At 43.5% G+C, this 21,263-nt stretch overlaps 2 protein-coding genes across 2 annotated transcripts; one reads left to right on the plus strand and one right to left on the minus strand.

Moving 5' to 3' along the window:
- Positions 1–12,890: 12,890 nt before the first annotated feature.
- LOC123412632 (L-type lectin-domain containing receptor kinase SIT2-like) lies at positions 12,891–15,292 on the plus strand. Its single transcript, XM_045105582.1, has one exon. The coding sequence runs from the start codon at positions 12,979–12,981 to the stop codon at positions 15,043–15,045; it is 2,067 nt and encodes a 688-aa protein (XP_044961517.1). The 5' UTR covers positions 12,891–12,978; the 3' UTR covers positions 15,046–15,292.
- Positions 15,293–15,392: 100 nt separating this feature from the next.
- LOC123412633 lies at positions 15,393–17,760 on the minus strand. Its single transcript, XM_045105583.1, has 3 exons — positions 17,330–17,760; positions 15,683–15,996; positions 15,393–15,602 (listed from the first exon to the last, which is right to left on the minus strand). The coding sequence occupies exons 1-2, from the start codon at positions 17,381–17,383 to the stop codon at positions 15,796–15,798; spliced, it is 255 nt and encodes an 84-aa protein (XP_044961518.1). The 5' UTR covers positions 17,384–17,760; the 3' UTR covers positions 15,393–15,602; positions 15,683–15,795.
- Between the last annotated feature and the right edge of the window lie 3,503 nt (positions 17,761–21,263).

Raw genomic sequence — 21,263 nt, forward strand, 5'->3', positions numbered from 1 at the left:
TAGTGTCAATATCATATTCATCATGAGGATTAAATAAGTTTTCAAGATCATAAGAAGCATCACCCCAATCATGATCATTCCAATGAGTAGTGGACATGACAAAATTGTCATCTCCGAGATTGTAGTTTTGCATATTATTAGCACAATAGAAATTAATTTAATTTACAATAACATCATTGCAATCATGATTTCCATTCAAGGAGATATCATGAATCATTTTATAAATTTCTTCTTTTAACACTTCATCACATTACTCAGATTCACGATTTTCAAGCAAAACTTCACAATAGCAATCAAGAGCACTTGAGTCACTAGAAATTGGTTCAACATAATTAGATCTTTTGAAAAGATTAGCAAGTGGATGAGGATCCATATGTCTATACTTTTACTATTCATTTTCCTGTTTTCGAGTGGTTTCATGAAGGCAATAGAAGCAAGCAAGCAAGAAAAAGGCAAACGGAAAGAAGGAAAATAAAAGGGAAAATGTTTGTGAAGTGGGGGATAGGAAAACGAGAGGCAAATGGAAAATAATTTAATTGCAAGGAGATGAGATTTGTGTGTATGAACCTCATAGATGTTGACTTGATCTTCCCCGGCAACGACGCCAGCAATCTTGCTACTTCTCACTGATGTGTTGGTTTCCCTCCAAGCTTAAAGGGTGATGTGTCACAGCGACGACAAGCATTTCCCTCAGTTAATAAATCAAGGTATCAGTCTAGTAGGAGGATCCAGAAGACTATGTAAGCAGCACCTTCACACAAATAACAAATCCTCGCAATCCAACTCGTGGAGGGGTTGTCCGTCCCTCATGTGTAAAGTAAGGATAAATTGATAGATGCAAATAAGAGTGACACCAAATAGAACACACCAAGGTATTTTTGGCTTTTTAATAATATAGATATGAAAACAAAAGAGCAAATAAAATAGATACGCAAATAGAAAAGTCGAGATTGCAAATAGATGATGTGAAGTAGACCCGGGGACATAGGTTTCACTAGTGGCTTCTCTCAAAAAAATAGCAAACAGTTGGTAGACAAATTACTGTTGGGCAATTCATAGAAGAGCAAATAATTATGACGATATTCAAGAGAATGATCATGTGTATAGGCATCACGTCCAGGACAAGTAAACCGACTTCTGCATGCATCTACTTTTATTACTCCACACATCGACCGCTATCCAGCATGCATCTAGTGTATTGTGTTCATGGAGAAACGGAGTAATGCCTTAAGAACTATGCCATGATTTAGATCTATTCATGTAGGAATAGACCCCATTATTTTATCGTTGATAGCAACGATACATGTGCGTCATGTCTCTTTTTGTCACTGAGATTGAGCACCGCAAGATCGAACCCATCACAAAGCATCTCTTCCCATTCCAAGCTAAAAGATCAAGTTGGCCAGACAAAAACCAAATATCGGAGAAGAAATATGAGGCTATAATAATCAAGCATTAATATGTTTTCACAGATCTGATCATAAACTCACAATTCATCCGGCCCAAACAAACACACCGCAAAAGAAAGAGTTACATCATATGGATCTCCAAGAGACCATCGTATTGGGAAACAAAACGAGAGAGAAAGCCATCTAGCTACTTCCTACGGACTCGTAGGTCTAATATGAACTAATCACGCATCATTGGAGGAGCACCAATGAGGATGGTCAACCCCTCCATGATCGTGTTCCTCTCCGAAATGGGCTCTAGATTGGATTTCGTGGCTGTGGAACTTGCGCGTATTAAACAATTTTTTTCTACTCCTCTAGGGTTTTCTGAATATTGGCGTATTTATAGAGCTCAGAGGCGGTGGAGGAGGTGCCCGAGGGCCCCACTAGACACCATGTCGCGCTAGGGGTCTCTCGCGCGCCCTAATGTCTAGTGGGCACCCTGGGCCTCGTCTGCTGCTCATTCTTGGCTCCCAATTTCCTTCTCATCCAATCAAAAACCTTCGTAAAGTTTCCTGGTATTTGGACCTCATCTGATATGGATTTTCCGCGAAGGGAAAAAAGAAAAAAAACGGCACTAGGCACTATGTCAATAGGTTAATCCCAAAAAATGATATAAAGTTGCTATAAAATGATCATAAAACATCCAAGAATGATAATATAACAGCATGGAACAATAAAAAATAATAGATATGTTGGAGACGTATCACTCATCCATCACAAACTCGCCACAACCCACGTGGAAAACCTCAACCACGGAAAACTCGTAGTCTCCTCGGAATCCCGTTGAGAAACCCAAAATCTCCTCGGAATCCCACGCACAAGATTCTCGAGAAAGGTAAAACAAATCCAGCAAGGCCGCCCGACATGTCGATGGTAAGAGCCACGTATCTCGTTCTCAGGGCACAACAGATTAGAGATGGTTACCAAGCCAAAACATGGACTTGCCCCGGGTAGCATTAATAAGCTACTCTGCGTTGGACCAACACTCATGAGAAGCACTGGCCCGGGGGTTGATTGATTATCTACTGGTGTCGGCGGATCCCTATGCAATTTTTATTAGTTATTAGGCAAATGTAGTACCAATATTGGGCCTTGCCAGAAGATTTTTATTCCAAAACAAATCAAGGTGATCCCCATAACAAACCCAAGCATGTTAGGAGCGCTCAATATGGAACATAACACGAGTACACAAGTAACTAGGGTGGCGAAGATGCAACAAAACACCGAGCCAAAAGACCAAGGCTTCCACCTTTTACCAAGTATATATGTGTATTAAATTAAATAGCAATAATATTATGATATATCAAGGAATCCATGTTGTCACATGGGAAGAAACTTGCACCTGCAACTGGCAATGCTATAAGAATGGTTGAGCAAGCGGTAACATAGCCAAACAAAGGTTTGCTCGGGGTCTGGAGGGGGTTAGAGGTTTTTCATGCCAATGTTTGGAGGCTTGACATTCAGGTGGTAGGTAACGAGACAGGATGATAGAAGCGAGACAACTAGCATAGTAATGATATTAGTGGTATTCAGGAAAATGGTCATCTTGCGTGAAATCCCGCTTGTAAGAAGAATGAATCTGTGAAGTAGAAGAACCAACATCGTCGAACGAATCCTCACACTCCGAAGTGGTTTCGGAACTCTACCGAGAAGAAACAATCCGGAAACAAACAATCAACACACGATAAACACCACAACATATGCAAGACATGATGCACAAACACATATGATGCATGTCCGATTTAAATATGCAAGGCATGGCAATCACAACAATAAATACTACACATTAAGTGAAGCGTTGCATATTAAAAAAACTCCACATTTAAATCATTTAATTCACTCTCGTTTATTTACACGGCAATTTTAAATGTTGTTTAGCATGGCAAGAGGTGAAGCATAAATAAACTATCTAGGCATTTTTAATAAGGTCGTAAACATCCTTATAGTATTTGTGAAACGACCCCACAAGTTAATTTTGAAAATTGGTGTAGATTTGATGTAATCACATTTTATAGTTGTTAAACAGGGAAACAAATTGCATCGTGTGATTCTACACGTCATTCCAATCGATTTACATAGTATATTATATTGCATATTATTGTTGAATTCGCTTGATGAAGATGCATCTCTAACAAATACATAGGTCCTCGATGATGAAGAAGCAGTGTTATGCCGTGTACATAGAGAGGGTTCCGGGAGTGTATGACGAGTGGCCAAAGTGCTAGGACCAAGTGTATCGCTTCCCGGTCGGCAGCCAGAAATGGTTTGAGAGTAGAAGAGAGGCGGAAGCTAGTTACTTAAGGTGGACGCTAGCACAAGAGACGAATCGGAACCCGCGCTTCATGTACTGCATAATTCCGCTCTTACTTAAAGTGCTAGCTCTTCTCTTCTATATCATCATTTAGATGAATGACAATGTAGTTGCATGTATTCGAGACATGTCATAACTTGTATCACTATTTCGAGATGATGAAGGGAGACATCATTTATGTTGGATGATCATTATGATGATGACATGATTTGATGAGATTTTAAAACAATAGGCAAAAAGATTAAAAAAAATCAGACGGCTAGGCACAGCAAAGCACGCAAAACCCTTTTAGTTTTTATTATTTCTGATGATCATTGTACTGTCATAATTGAAGGAAATTATAAAAGCTGAAGTTGGAAGAAAATTATCCATCACTGCTACTAGTAAGTGGATACCCCTTCCTTTCTTACTTCTCATCCAATCAAATAGATCATTCCCATCAAATTTTCCATTCGTGAAGCTGGAGCTAAATGAGAGCCAAACATTCTCTTAAAATAGTTGCAACTTCTATATAAAAATGTTCTAAAGAGTATTTGGTAAAGCGAAATTGATTTTGATGAAGCAGAGCTGTCCTAAATAGATTCAATTCACAGAAATGAAAGCAGTTGGTTGTAGACACCCCTCGCACAAAGGCAAAAAGGCTGGCGTTAAGATGCGATTATTATGGCATTAGACTGTCGTTTATTCTACAGACGGACTGTCTCTTTCTGGCTCTTTTTTTCCCTTCACCGTGACTAAAATCGTAGCTGGAAGGAGATACAGACAGCTAACTAACCGCCGTTGTACATGCCCTAAGAAGACTGGTAGCAATAGCATGAAAGGGCTGGAACATGGTTCAGTTTTACTGTCCCATGCTGGATACTGGATGCAGAGAACCAAGTAAAATTCTCAGCCAAGAAATGTGTTCTATCCGAAATCACAACAAGCGCTCTCTCTCTCTCTCTCTCTCTCAAAAATAATAATCACAACAAAGTCAGAGTACGACCAGGGCCGGCTCTGGCCCTAGGCGAACATGGGCGACGCCCAAGGGCCCATGTTTTGAGGGGGGCCATCACTGCGTATGTGTATGTATACTTCTGTTGTTATACGGACTGAAAAAATTATCTGATCGGGAGAGGAAAAGGTATCTGATCGGGAAAGAAAAAGGCATCGATCGATCGTCCAAATTCCACAACGTCTGCCTATTCGTTCGTCGCCTCGCCTCGACCGCCTGCCTGCATTGCTGGGCGGTTGCGCCTCCAACGATCAGCCTTGACCCCGTGAGCGGTGCGTCTGCAGTGGAGATCACCCAGGCCATGAATCCGTGTCCCTAATCGCCCATTTGTTCAAGGTAATCTGAACATTGTGTGTTTGCCTACATATTTCGTCTAGTGCCCTAGTCCTCTTAGATTAGTTGATCTGATTACTTTTACAATTTTAGGTGTTACAATGCCACCGAGACAAAAGTCCGATGCTGCGAAAAGAAATAAAAAAAAGAGAATCAACTAGTTGAATCATAAAAAGGTGCTTTAAATAGGTTTTTTCCGGTGGTAAATAGTGTTGGTAATCAAAGGCAAGAATCTGAACCCGAACAAGATGATGATCATAATTCAAATGACGATCCTGAAGTATTTTTTGTGAATAACTGAAGTACAACTCATAAGAACTTAGTTCTTATTTGAGGTAATCAAACTAACAGAGAATATTATTTGTTATATTTCACTACTCCTTTATTTCTTTTGTCATGATATGACATAACTTAAGCGTTTATTAATTATTTATAGACGTCTTTAAATAAAAATGTGTAGATGTAAACTTTAATATTTTACACCTATATATTTGTATAGATGTATACATATTTATTATCCGCAAGGGCCTATTTTTGAACTTTGCGCTAGGGCCCCGGAAAATATAGAGCCGGCACTGAGTACGGCTCAAATCCGGTTTCAATGGAAGGAAAGCCGAAACCAGGTACCTCGAGGTCGGTACACACAGCCAATAAATCAGCACAACCGAGATCGATCCATGCATATCGAGGTCGCAGGCCCAACGAAGACGCGGGACATCAGGCGGACGCAGCGTGCGCGATCGCATCGCAGCAATGGATCCACAACACATCGCCGTCCACAGAGACGACATCCCCGCCGACGTGCTGGCCAACGTCCTGACGCGCTTCCCGCCCAACACCCGCCGCATGCTCCGCCTCGTCTGCCGGCACTGGCGCGACGTCGTCGCCACACACACGGCCACCAACCTGCGCAGCCGCGCCAAGATACTCGTCGTCACCCTGGGTTCCGCGTACGTCGTCGACGACCTGCCGTCGGCTCCAGGGAAGCCCAGAGAGCTGTGGACCGGCTCCAGTGGCACGGCACGCCGCTACAAGGCCATGAGCGTGGTCGGCACCTGCAACGGCCTCGTCTGCCTATGCGACGACCGGGAGCCCGGCGGCGCCATCACCGTGGCCAACCCCGTCACCGGCGAGGCCCTGCGCGTCCCGCGGCTGCCGACGCCTCAGCCCACCGATCCAGGCATCAGCTGGCACGAGGCCTACGGCTTCACATACCTCCCGACCACGGGGAGCTACAAGGTCGTGCACATCGCGCTATCCGCCTTCGATTCGGTGCACGTCTTCACCCTGGGGAAGCCCAGGTGGCGGGCTGTGCCGGTCGGCCACCCCGCGAGACTCAGACGCGGCGGCCCTGGCTACAACTACAACTACAACTACAACTACAACTACAACGTGGTCACCGTCGACGGCGTGGCGTACTGGGCCACGTCGGAGGGCACCTACAAGGTCATGGCGTTCGACGTCGAGCACGAACGCGTCAAGCCCATTCCGTCACTGCCGCCGCCGCTGTCCTTGTCCCAAGACAACGGGAGCTGGCACCTGGCGGAGGTGCACGGGAGGCTGGCCGTCATCTTCAACTGCATCTCGTTGGCGGCGGATACGACGGAGGTCTGGGTAATGGAGGGCAAAACGAGTGCGAGGCAGATCAGGTGGAGCCGATGGTACGTCGTTCGGATGAGCATGCCGTACCACTGGCACCCCTGCCCGCAGGAGCCGTGGGCAAGGCCGCGCCATCTCACGTGGCCGATCTTCGTCCACGGCGAGCACATCCTGACATGGGAGTGGTCGCAGTATGAACCGGCTTTTGTCTTGTACAGCCACACACCGGCCCAAGACACAAGGAAGGGCGCCAAGCATGGCGTGGTGGATATCAGTGACAAGAATAAGGGGGTTGTAGTCCTCAACATTAATAGGCTTTCGTACCACGACCACCGTAGGACATTCGTTTATGTCGAGACTAAGGAACCCTTGAGTGTCTACATGTCGGCTACCGTCGGATGACCATGCTAGCTGTGGATCCCTACGGCCACGAGTATACACTAACTTATGTGAACTTTAACACGAGGTTATTATTTTAGTGAGAAATGATGTCTATGTTGATAGCGAGGCACACGCGGTGACTTCGTCAATCTTTAAGCATCATAACTCTAACCCGATCTTTAATAGGCGGTTTTAGAGCATGGTTAATAATATAGCCAACTGCTGGCTATAAGCAGTCTTATAGCCCATCTTATAGCTAGCTTATACAATAGTTAGCTGTAAAAGAGTACTACTTTTATCATATATGGCCCACCTTTCATTCTCACAAAACAAGTAGGAGCACGTGCTAGAGCTGGCTCTTCACGAAGAGCCCGCTTCCCTTCTCTCTTCTCTTCTCTCTCATCCAACTCAGCAAAAATATAGTATTTTAATCCTTACAGTCTGCTGACTGTACCTTATTGTACTTGCTTTTATATGGTGATGTAAGTGTGACTATCTACGTTGTAGCGAGTGATTCTGAAAACATGTAAATCAGAACCAATAGAAACAAAATATTTGACGAATACGCTCCATTATAAGCTAGCTTGTGAAAGAATATTCTTACGCATGAGACTTGACTTGTCATATTTTTTGTGCCTTGGTATAAGAAGATAGAGATGATGGAAGACCTATGTGAGACTAATACACCGAAAGGAACCGGTTGCCACTATACCATTTTTCCTCCGTCCATCAGAGACAAAAAGAAAATAACATTTAATCCATGTCAATGACAGACAACGTAGGAGTAGCATCCCTTGAATCGCACGAGAAATTCCATAAATATCTCTATTCTTGGCCTGGAGACTTGACTTGTCATCTTTGATCTTTCTATTGGTCACTTGGTTTTTTTGGATTTTGGATTCATTCTTACCTGATTTTTCATGCATGATAGATTTTTTTTAAAAACCAAGAAAAAAGATTTATCTCATATATTAATTAAGAAGAAGATAGAATTTATGTTACAAGACCCACGGTATTAAGAGCAACTTCAACGGACCGACCCAAATGGACGGCGAATTTGTTCACTTTTTGTCCATTTGGATCGGCCGCCCACCCGGCGTCCGCCCTGTTTTAGATTTGGGTCGACAGTGCGCCCACCGCACCGACCCATTTCATGTCTGCAATCAATATTTAAAAAAAGGCCCGCGGCCGATCATGCCAGCGGCCCTGTCTCATGTCGGCATCATGTCAGCGCCGGCAATACAATGTCGGCTTCAAAAAAATAACACCACAGTTCATGCTGGCGCGCTCGCCAGCCGGCCGGCACACATGCCAGCACACAAAAAGGGTGGGACTTGAGTTCGACCACGCTATCGTGGCCCCCGTGGTTATGCCAGCACACCTGCCGGCATCCAAAAAAGATGGCGCTCGCCGCCATAGATCACTCGTTGTCGAACTTGAGCATGTCGGCCTGCATCTTCTCGAACCACGACCTCTTCCTTGACGACACGGTGTTGAGATCGACCTTCATGATCTCCACCCCGGTCATCATGCTCGCAAGAGCCACTTCTTTGACCTTGGTCTTGGCGTTGGCGGCATCGATCTCTAGCATCTTGGTTTGCTTCTCCGCCTCCATCTCAAGCATCCGTGCTTGCTTCTCCACCTCCATCTCAAGCCTCCTCCTTTGGATCTCCAAGAAGGCGTTCATTTGCTCTTCTCTTTCTTGCGTGCGCTTCTCCTTCCTTGAGTCCTTCTTGGTGATCAGGCCCTCCACGGTTACGATCAAGGCGATCGATGCCACATCCCGCTTGTCCTCCTTCTTGGAGTTGGCCTTCCCCCGCGGCCGAGCGTTCTCGCCATCCCCAATCTCCTCCACGGCTTGCTTCCCACCACGCGACTTGAGGGCGACATATTGCGCCTTGAACTTCTCCTCGTCTTTGATCACCCTAAAGCAATGGGAGAGGTTGAAGCACTTGCCATTGTGTTGGACCTTGAATGCCTCCAAAGCTTGAAATGCCTATAAATGTATTTCATGTAAGCATATTGGCAAAATGATATGCAAACGAACACCCAAGCATAAACTTGATGACACAAAAAGAGGACGGCTTGCTAGCATACCATGTCTTGCATGCCGATGTCGCTCACGGGGCGGGCCTTGACGCTCTCAAGAGTGGCACAAAACTTGTTGCACTCTTGTTGGATCACCCTCCAACGCTTCTAAATGGACACCCACCCGCGCGCGCTTACTATTTGGTACGGCGGAAACTTCTTGCGCTCATGGAACTCACGGTGAACACGAATCCAAAAGGTTGAATGCTTTTGTTCGGCGTCCGTCTTGGGGTCTTGCCCAATGTCTCTCCAACACTCGCAAAGAAGCACTCCCCCGAGAGGCGGGAGGCCTGCGGGTAGACGTGGAAGCCGGGCACCGGGTTGCAAGCCGGCGCGCCAAGCGAGTCGGGCAGCACCGTCCGAGGGAAGGCAGATGAGCCGATGCTGACCGGGGCAGCCACGGCGGCGTTGAGTCGTTGACGAGGTTGTGCTGGCTAGGGTTTAACCCCAGCATGCAGAGCGCCTCCCTCGTTGCCGCCGCGACACGGGCGTTGGTGACCTGCTGCTGCGCGGCGGCAGCGGCCGCCTCGGCGATGGCTTTATCCCTCGCGTCCGCCGCGTGCCTCCGGTCCTTCCTCTTGGCTGACTCCTTTGCCCCCTATTCGGGCGTCAGCACCTTCTTCGGCTTCGGCGCGGCGGCCTTCCGGGAGGCGCGAGGCTTGCCTTTGCCGGACAAGGCGAGGGAGGCGAAGCCGACGACGACGTCGAGGTCGTCGTCCATGGCGGGCGTGGGGCGGGAGTGCGCGCGGGCGGGAGGGTTTTGGGGGGAAATGATGGTGGATGCCACCGACCGACGGGCCCGAGAAGAGGAGTAGGCGCGCGCGCGTCCGTCTCGTGTTCGCGCCAACGCAAATCCGACTCAAAATTGGACGGGAAATGAGTGGCTAGACGGACGCTAAGTGGACGCGCGTCCGTTTGGGTCGGTGCGTTGGGCCGACTTTTGTGTCCGCGCCGACCCAAACGGACGACGACGGACGAAACGGGTCGCCCCATTGGAGTTGCTCTAAGGCCTCACCTTTTCGGTAAAATTCTTTCCAGTTGCTTTGCTTCACAGTTTGATCTCACACCGAATATTGTTGAACAAGATGGATGTTGGCGTGTTTTTGTGCTCAAAGACGCGGGCATTCTGCTCCCTCCATTGGTGTGTTTTCATGCAAGGTACTCCCTCCATTTCTAAATATAAGTCTTTCTAAAGATTACACTAGTAGACTACATACGGATGTATATAGACATACTTTAGAGTGTAGGTTCACTCATTTTGCTCCGTATGCAGACTCCTAGTGGAATCTCTTAAAAGACTTATATTTAGGAATGGAGGGAGTAGAATTTTACAACCATTACCATGAAACTGCTCCAACAGTCAACATAGAGAAAAAACTCGAGCCAACTAGTAAATTTGCTATACTTTTCCACCAAGACATGGAAAGAAAAGGGAAATTTGCATCATCTAGAATACCCTTCATTTATATGATAGTATGATTTATCTGGTGAACAAAACTTCTTGCACCGCAGACTTGACTTTTCAAAGTTTTATTGGATTCTCTTTCAATGTTGTAATCCATAGTTAAATACAAAAGCTGATTTCGATGGGGGCGCGCAAGATTCTACAATACCGTGAACAATGGGGTTTCTTCCTTACCACCAGCTTCCGTAAAAAAAAAAAAGGAGAGAACCTCCAGAAAAGTCAAATCCGCTTCTGCTTTCACCAAGACAATGAAAGAACGACCAGGATGCCAAAGAGAGGGGAAAAGAAATACCTCCAATTATTAGTTCATTCATGGAAATATATTTTTACGCTCCAGAATTCGAGACTTGATGTGTCATCTTTCTCCTAGCCACACGATTTGTTTTGAATTTTGATTCATTCCTTTTCTCCACCCTGTGATCCATAGTAGCCCCTGACCGTCGGCTTTAATTTATGAAATAATAACTAGCCTATGCCATAAATTGGTTTTACTGTTTTCACCAAGACATGGGGGAAAGGGAAAATTTGCATCATATACCCTTTGTTCCTAAATCTTTCCAGAGAATTCACTATGAATTACATATGGATGTATATAAACATATTTTAGAGTGTAGATTCACTCATTTTGCTCCGTATGCAGTCTGTAATAAAATCTCTAAAAAGACTTATATTTAGGAACGAAGGGAATAGAATACCTATCTCTAGAATACCCTTCATCTATATGCTAGTGCTTATTCTCTGGCGGAGAAAAATTCTTGCGCTCCAGGCTCGACTTTTCAAACTTTCATTGGTTTCTCCTTCGATGATGTAATCCATAGTTAAATCAACCTGATTTCAATGGGGGGGAAGATTCTGCTATACAATTAACAACGGGGATATCTTGCTGACCATCAGCTTCATCAGTGAGAAAAGACAGGAACACCTCTAGAAAAGTCAAAACCGATTCCACTCTTTCCACCAAGACAATGAAAGAAAAGGATGCCAAAGAGGGGGGAAATAACCTGGTCTTATTAGTTCATTCATGAAAAATATATTCTTGCGCTCGAGACTTCACATCTCATCTGTCTCCTAGCCGAAGATATATATATTTTTGAACTTTGATTCGTTCATTTTCTCCACCCTGCTAGTGCTATCCATAGTAGCTCCCTAAGCTTCAGCTTTATTTTAGAAAATAACTTGAGTTGATAGGCTGTGATACAAATTGATTTTGCAATTTCCACCAAAATTTGGAAAGAAAGCATTAAAAAAAGATATGGAGAGAAAAGGACAACAAAATCACATCAGCCAACAACTGTACTGCCAGCTAGAACCTTGACTTGTAACTTTGTAAGAGGAGTGTGCTTGAGACTTGACTTGTCAATGTTTTGTTAATACTTCTTTTGATGCTGTAATCCACATGTAAATAATAAAACTGATTTTGACAGGGCCTGCAGAATTCCACAACAACATTAACAATAAAAAGAAACCCCGAAAAGGAGCCCGCCACTACAATCTGAATCTACTCTTTTGACCAGACTATGGAAGAAGAAGAAAATGACAGTTTTAGTGAAGTGTATCATAGAATAATTCAAGAATGACGGACAAGGACAATGATACTTAGACCTCCTAAATGAACTTGTAGTAACTAAACTACAGAATACTGCCCAGTTTTTCAAAGATGAGCAAAGCATTTTCAACAATCCACCTATGCCTGCGCATATAACCGTTTAGATTACCTTATGTCGGTACCAGCTTTAGGAAAGTGGTGCGTACCACACGGTGCATCTCCTGAAAATGCGGAATAGCTAATTTCAACAGAAATGAGATCGCAGATACAAAATTAGCTCACTAGACAAAGTACCATCATACTAAGATAATAAAAAAAGTCTATATCCAGGAATTCACAAATTTGTGTTGTCCTAGCTAGAGAGTAAAGAGCATTGTAAAGGTGCTCCCTAAGTTAATTGCATCTGGATGATCAAATTAATAATATGTCCAAAGAGACAATAACCATATAAGTAGTACTCCTATATACCAGCAGTTTCAGACAATGACTAGTATGGAACGGTAAGCAAACGATGCGAGAACTTGTGCACTGAAAGTCATGGGCTGCTATATAAGTACTGTAGTATATACTAATAGTTCCAGACAATGACTACTAGTATGGAAAAGTAGGCAAATGATGTAAGAACTTGTCCACTGAAGTCCTGGTCTGCTATTACTAAGGTGGCCATCGCTATCTGACTGCAAATAAGTTCCAGAGTAGCTAGACCACAGAGTAGAGAGACACCACCACAAGCCACCCCTCATCATCTAGGAAAAACACACTATTTATGCATCTTGTAGAGCTTTTACAGTTGCACATGTGCTAGCTAACATGGAGCATCAATCCACCCTTGGTTTCTCTTTACAGTTACATATCCTTCTCTCCCTTGCCCTAAGCCTTGCATCCTTCACCACTGTCACCGCCACCAGTGAGGAGGAGGGCCAATTTGTCTACTCCGGCTTCTCCGGCAGTACTGACCTCACCCTTGATGGCACAGCCACGGTTACACCAGATGGGGTTCTCAAGCTGACCAACGGCACTGTTCACCTCAAGGGCCATGCCTTCTACCCAACTCCATGGCAATTCAGCAAGTCGCCCAATGGGGTGGTGCAGTCCTTCTCAATAATCTTCGTGTTCGGTATGGTCCCCGTCTACTCCGATCAATGTACTGATGGCATGACTTTCTTCATATCTCCCACCAAGGATTTCTCAGGTGCACAAACCTCTCAATACTTGGGCCTCCTCAACATAACAAACGATGGCAAATCAAGCAACCACATATTTGCAGTCGAGCTTGATAGTAGCCAAAATACAGAGTTCAAAGACATCGATGACAACCATGTTGGCATCAACATCAATAGTCTCACCTCCACTGAAGCCCGACCAGCTGGCTTCTATGATGACAAGAACAACGGTGTCTTCAACAGCTTGTCCCTCGTTAGCCGCAAGGAAATGCAAGTGTGGGTGGATTATGATGGAGATACCACACAGATCAATGTGACCTTGGCTCCCCTCAAGGTAGCCAAACCATTGATGCCACTGGTCTCAACTACCAAAAACCTCTCAACAGTGCTACAAGATCAGTCCTACGTCGGATTCTCGGCTTCAACTGGTCCAATCGACTCACTGTATTGTGTGCTTGGCTGGAGCTTGGGCATAAACCGTCCTGCTCCGGATATTGATATCACCAAGCTGCCAAAGCTACCTCGAATTGGCCCAAAACCCCAGTCCAAAGTTTTGGAGATCGTCCTACCAATAGCCACTGCCATATTCATCTTTCTTGTAGGAACAACTATAATTCTTTTGGTGCGTAGGCGAATGAGGTATGCCGAGCTACACGAAGATTGGGAGGATGAGTATGGGCCACACCGTTTCTCCTACAAGGATTTATTCCATGCTACTCAAGGATTTCACGATGCGAACCTACTTGGCCGTGGAGGGTTCGGGAAGGTGTATAAAGGTGTGCTTCCGGTGTCTAAACTGGAGGTTGCGGTGAAGAGGGTGTCCCACGAGTCAAAGCAAGGAATAAAGGAATTCATCGCCGAGATTGTTAGTATCGGCCGTATCCGCCACCGCAACATCGTCCAGTTACTCGGTTATTGTAGGAGAAAAGGTGAACTCCTATTGGTCTATGATTATATGTCAAATGGTAGTCTGGACAAGTACTTATATCTCCAAGAAGAGGAGGAACATAAACCCACTCTAGATTGGGCACGGAGATTTGAAATCATCAAAGGTGTTGCATCTGGCTTATTCTACCTTCATGAGAGGTGGGAGAAAGTTGTCATCCACCGAGATATCAAAGCAAGCAATGTGCTTCTTGATAGTGAAATGAATGGGCGCCTGGGTGATTTTGGCCTCTCAAGGTTGTATGACCATGGCACTGATCCACAAACAACACGAGTTGTCGGCACCATGGGATATTTCGCTCCAGAGCTAGCGCGCACCGGTAAGGCAACGCCTCTAACAGATGTGTATGCATTTGGCATTTTCATCCTCGAGGTAACTTGCGGACGAAGGCCTATTATTGACAGCAATCAGGCAGAGGAGGTTGGTTCAGACATATTAATTGACTGGGTTGTTGAGCATTGGAGCAAAGGCTCACTCGCGGACACGCTGGACATGAGGCTACAAGGCAGCAACTGCAATCTTGATGAGGTCTGTCTGGCGTTAAAGCTAGGATTGCTGTGTGCACATCCATTTGGCAATGTAAGGCCCAGTATGCGGCAAGTCATGCAATACCTCGACGGTGAGATGCTGCTCCCGGAGCTGATGCCCACAAACGTCAGTTATAGCATGATGGCCGTAATGCAGAATGACGGTTTCAGCCAGTACACATCATTGACTGACACAGTTAGCAGCAATGGAGTGACCTCCAGCCTTTCAACTGGAAGATGATCCGCAAGCGTCTCAAGATTTAGTAGTCAGTATGTATTTCTTCACAGCCGGATTTTGGAAGAACAAAATAATAACAATTCAAGTATCACTATTAGATGTAGCAGGCTGCAGGCCTCTGTTTCTTCTCAGTTTTCGGCTTGAATTAATAGATATACTTTTTTATGCAAAGGTTAGATCTTGTAAACAGTTGTAGATTGAGCTTCTACTTGTTTGAAATTAAAAGGACTGCCAGTTACTAGTCTTATAAGCTACCCTGCAGGGTTTCAAACCCAACTCTCTCTCTCTCTCGTCTGAACATATATATACATATGCAGCACTCCTGCATATAAGTTCATATGTGCTGCATATCAGTTTTGTAATGTTGTGATTGAGATTACCGGGTAAAATTTAGTGAACAAACTCGGTACTAAAGGTACACCACAAACCTTTATTCTTGAATGCTACACTAGTATACAAAGGACAGCCCAATCTTGAAGAGAGCAACTGGTTCACACCTTGATTATTTAATCAGCAGCTGAGAATTGTGTGGCATGTGCCATTGGATGAACATTCATATGCTGCCATTCAAGAGAATTGGTCAGTTTTTGCTAAATTAAGCGATAATAAGAAGCTAAGTTTATGGCATTAGAGCAGTTACCTAGGGAATTTAATTCATTGTTGCACTATGCCTGCTCCCATGGAAGAATCAAGGGTCAAAAGGTGACAGACTCTGGATGTCCAATAAATCCAGACATTAGAGCAGCCATCAGTTCACGTGGTGGGTGTACTGTTACTGGACATCAAAAGTGAGGAGCCAGGGTGCGTCGCTGGTTCAGTCTTGGGTGAAAAAAAGAAGGGCATTTGTTGCCTGGACCACAACTGAGTCTTGTTGCCCTGTTTTTTTCCTCTGTTCTTGTTGGCCTGTGTGTCCATTTCATCGAGCAGCTGCAGGGCGTATTGAGTCCACCAAAACTTGTGAAGACAACAAAAGATGTGGCCAACAGACACAAATTACTTTACTAAACCAAACCAAAAAAGTGGCAGCATGGCGGTGCTAATAGTAGTTCCCGAGGAAAATTATTTTTGTTGACATGAGAATGTAAATACTAAAGATCTTCCGTCTCAAATTCCTCTGTTTTAAATATATATTGGAAATTTGGAAGCATGGCTACTTGGTCAACTTCCACTACTCTCTGCCTGATGACCGGTTATGGGCGATAGGTGGCACAGGTGCGGGGACACTAGCTAGGTTACTTCCCTGTAAAAGTTGATGTTGTGGAACAGTGGGAGGGATTGGTTAGGCAGAGGAGACCACAAAGGAGTTATCAGGACCAGAGCCTTGGGCAAAACAGGGGTATATGTATGTATGCATCTTTGGGTGGACAGGAGGCGAGGATGGTCTGATGTATAGCAGTTGTTGTATAGTATTAGTGGAGGGCACATTGTATATCGTACTCCCTCCGTCCCAAAATAACTGTCTCAAGCTTAGTGCAACTTTATACTAGAGTTAGTACAAAGTTGAGACACTTATTTTGGGACGGAGGGAGTACAGTGTATGATATACTGTAACAGCAACAGAATATTTGTTCCAAAAAGGCAGCAAGGATGTGCAGGCATCGTTATTTCAGATGCTATTCAGGCACACGCTCCTTGTTGTTGTTGCCCTTTTGAGCTGACAATATTAAGATTGTGGCGAGAAAGAACCACAAGTTCAGAACGGAATGCCTAAGATGGCTCTTTATGGACTAATCTTCAACTAATGACTGCTGCTGTACGAAAGAATTCAGTGGCTGAGATTTTGTTCAACCAGGTCCAGAATTCGTCTATTAAATCTGCTGCTTACCAAAATATGTTTGCTTACTTATGACAGGTAGAGATGCATACATGTCCTGCAGAATCGTTATTCTTCTTTGGAGCTAGCAACGTGTATGTTATCGGAATTTCACAGCCAAAATCGTACTCGGTAGTACCTCGAGGCAGCAGTGCAGCAGACCCATTCCATTCAAATACTCCCTCCGTCCCAAAATAATTGTCCCAACTTTATACTAGCTCTAGCATAAAATGCTTAAGACACTTATTTTGAGACGGATGGAGAAGTATCTTGTGTACATAGCTTGTTCAACCGCTTCCTTGTTAGAGTCTAATTTATTTCAGTTTTGTGCTAACTATTTGTGTTTAAGATATAATGTTCTTCTGTTAGCACCTAATGATCATGTTTACATGTTAATGGCCTTCGGTTAATGATCATGATTGCTTTCGGATAGTGGAGAGAAAATAATGGAAAGCTTTCGGAATGGGAGGCTTGCCTTACCTCACGATCGCCGCATCGGCACCTCGTGCATGGCCAGTACCGCGCCATCGTCGTTCTCCTGCCCGGAGACGGGCGGATCAAGCTGATGATGCGCCGGATTTATGGACGACGTCAAGCGTGGCTTCCATGCCACCAGTGCAGACACTTTTCCCCGTCACCTCGCATTGAAAAAAGGCGCCGGGGTCTGGCGCTCGGCGCTGCGCATCCCGGACGACGGCGGGAGCCGGCCTCCGTGCCCAATGGCTGCCACCTTCATTTCCTTGTGCCGCCTTATGACCATGCGCTCGCGGCGCGGCAAGCGCCATTCGACGGAGCAGCGCGCGGGATTCGCCGATGCACGCCAGTCCGGCGAATGGAGCCACCGCGACACCATGGTACGACGCTCGGCGCCGCCATTCGGTGCGGGGAAGAACGTGACTAGGGGTTTCCAGCCTCCAGTTTAGCCGTCAGATCTGATCGGACGACCAGAAACAATAAGGAGCGCCAGGCGGGCCTGCGGTTGTAATTGGACCGTGTTCGTCGGCGGGCTATAGCCCAGCTTATCATGGACTACTGGGCTTAAATTTTAACGGGATGCAAAAGCTTTTCAGTACTCCTCCGTCCTAAAATTAGTGTCTCAACTTTATAATAGCTCTACTATAAAATTGTAATAAGCTTGAGACAGTTATTTTGAAACGGAAGGAGTACATTTTATGCCAGTTAAGCACTGTTTTCCCTCCAAAACATTTAAGCAATGTTGAAATATTCATAACGGCCCAAAATGATGTTAATGAAATTATGAACACAATTTTGTTGGCAAAAAAATGATTACAGAGTTGTTCTAAAGTACACGGTGCCATTTCTTTGACAGATATTATTTTCCAAATATTTTTATTTGGTTAATCCTTATGTAGTTTGATGTCCAGATTTTTTATTTGGAGAATTTTATGATATCATGACGATAAAATCAGTGTCGTTTCAACTGTGAATGTCGAGTTGAATGTTTACTCGGTGGAAATGACATTTACAATTTTATGTTTATTCCAATGTATTTTCACTCTATGTTAATGAAACATTTAATGACAATTTTCACACTTATGTTCAATATAATTATTTGTGTCAATTTTAGTGAGAAAGGGTATCATTGTGTCTCATGGGACACATGATTAGATTATATTTTTTGCTTCAGGAACCAAGGAGAAGTTTTGATTGGATATTAAATGAGTAAATCAGTAATGACATATGGTTATATTCTAAACAATGCTAATTATTTTCTACATCTCACTAATGAGTAAATAAGGTTCCTTCATGTTCTCGGCCCAATAGTGATACATGTTAAAATGACAATTAAACATATCTTCAATTCATGCTATTGTATGGTTAATTAATGATTGATGTTTTTATTATGTTGGTGCTCATAGAATAGTCACCATTTTTTTCTAGGGAAAATATAGTCTTCACTTCTCAGCAACGAATATTAATAGCAATGCAGCTTTTGTTCTGGAATAGTCCAACTTAATGTAAATGACCTTTTCACACGGAGAGTACATATCCATGTTTCATGTATGAGGCTCAAACTTTGAAGCTCACGGGCTAGCTCGAGCGTTGCTTAGGAATAATGTTGGCATATGTTTGGCTCCTAGATCCGCCCGATGGCTTGTGTATCCCCAAAACTATTGTATTCTTCCCTCAAAATTTGTCAATGATGTGAAGAAGAAGAATAACCATGACGTTAAGGCATAAATTGAGTCGTTAGAGATGCCATTATTTTTGCAACAAGTATTATATTTAGGGGTGGCAATGGATACCTATTACTCATGTACCTTATGGGTAAAAACCCTATTAATGTAAGAGTATGAGACAAAAAGTTACTCATGGGTATATAAACAGAAAAAACTAAAACCCATGGGTTGGACGTGTATGGTTATGGGATCATATAAGTCATACCCACATATCCATGCATCCATATAAAGCCTACATGAACTCAAAATTATCTCTACATTTTGTCATGAATTTGTAAACTTAAAGTGGTACATGATGCTTTTTGATGTGTTGTTGTCTACGAGAAAGTGATGTTGCTTATTAAATGTGTTGTTGTTTATAAATTATGATTATGTTTATGTTTATGACTATGGGTTGTTCGAATTGATACTTTGAAAAAGATGGATAATTTTACCCGTGGTTACCCGTCTACCCTATCGGATAATGGGTATCGAAAAAATTATATTCGTTGACGAGTACGGGTAACAATGATGGGTAAGCTCACGGGCTACGGCTAGGGATATGGGATCGGATGGCTCCACCCTTCAAACCCTACTAGATCATTGAAGGCGCGCGTTGCTGCGCCCGTCCATTTTTTCAATAGAATAATAGTAGTTGGTGTAAATATATGAAGATAAATTTTGTTTATTATTGTCAAAGTATTATAGTGGATGATTCGTTGCAAACATATGGATCTTAAGTAATACACAAGACTTAGCTGCTTTGGCCTTCTTAGGATTTGATTTTATAAAGAGCATGTGATAGGCCTTCAGTTTCCTACAACAGGCTCTAGCACAAATAAGTGCAAGGGCCAATTACTTTACTTTCTCTGACAAGTCAACTGGTTGACATGATAATTCAAATTCTGGTAAGACAAAAACATTAAAGCTTCAAAAGGCAACATTTCAGAAAACATGTCACATTCAGGTTTGTTCATGCATAACGATTGAAATTGTAGTGCCTGCCTTTTCTGCAAAGACAAGCAAGAATTACTGTAAATATTATGTAAAAGGATGAAAGAAAATATGAATAGTGTACATTACAATCCATTGAACCATCTCAGCTACTTTAAAGCATCAGTAAACGTATAGATAACAAGCTGATCACACCTAGGTCTCACATTTCTCACACAAATTTGGCGGTGAATTATTACCGTATCATTGTTACGAAGTCGTGAAAGGGGTCATGGAAAGGGCACCCCAAATGAAAGGGTTGATATATGCACAGTGGGACTAATGTTGTTACTGCAAACAAAACAATAAGAGAAGCTACAAAGGGTTGTCAACTCTTCTAGAGAACATACCTAGTTCAGTAAAGTGGCTTACGAATAAAACTTTATTCTCTCTTAAGGTTGACATCAATATTGCCAATTGAAGGATATGAGTTTATAAAATATAGGGAACAGTAGGAACTATGTGTATGAATGTATGCAAGGTGAAATTTAAAGAATATCTGTTTTTGTTCAAAATATGAGATGAAAATTATTGGTAATGGAAAAAAACATCACCAGTTTTTTAATTTGGTTGAGAAAAAGTTTTCATTCCATGAGTTTAAAAATGAGCAAGTAGAACACTATTTAGAAGAATCGGTAATTCTATTACCCAAATCCAGTCCAAAAAACCACAACCCATTGGTGCAGCAGCATAGAACTACTGGGTGGCTTCAAAGTAAAATAGAGACAAAATATTTGTGAGAAAGCTAGAAGAAGCTACAATTTTATTGTCCTAGATTACCTATACTGGACTAAAGAGTGTAGTCAGGTCTATTTCAGTTAAAACTGTTCTAACAGAAGTTTTGAAGCATGAATCCTGAATCTGTTCTCAGTATTACCGAGTGCCTGGAGCAATTTCTCACTCATGAAGACATTGCCGAAGCATATTAAGACTCCAGCACATGTTTCAGAAGATACATCCATCTACTAAACACATGGCAATAGAATCAGGGGATCATCAATTGTAAAACTTAACTACATTCAGAGTCTGAATATAAGATCAACAGGCTACTGCGGCACATCGACATGGCTTGCTAGGCAAACTCCATATTGCATACCTTGTTGTTGTGCTCTCATCGACCAAACAGACCAATCAATCTATGCCAAGGTCCTGTTAAAGCTTGTAAACAATAAATTAAGGTTGCACTTACAACAATCAGAAAGTGGATCAGATAAGAAAATTGGATCCTAACAAAT

The sequence above is a fragment of the Hordeum vulgare genome, chromosome 7H (genome assembly GCF_904849725.1).
Source record: "Hordeum vulgare subsp. vulgare chromosome 7H, MorexV3_pseudomolecules_assembly, whole genome shotgun sequence".
Classification (NCBI taxonomy): Eukaryota; Viridiplantae; Streptophyta; class Magnoliopsida; order Poales; family Poaceae; genus Hordeum; species Hordeum vulgare.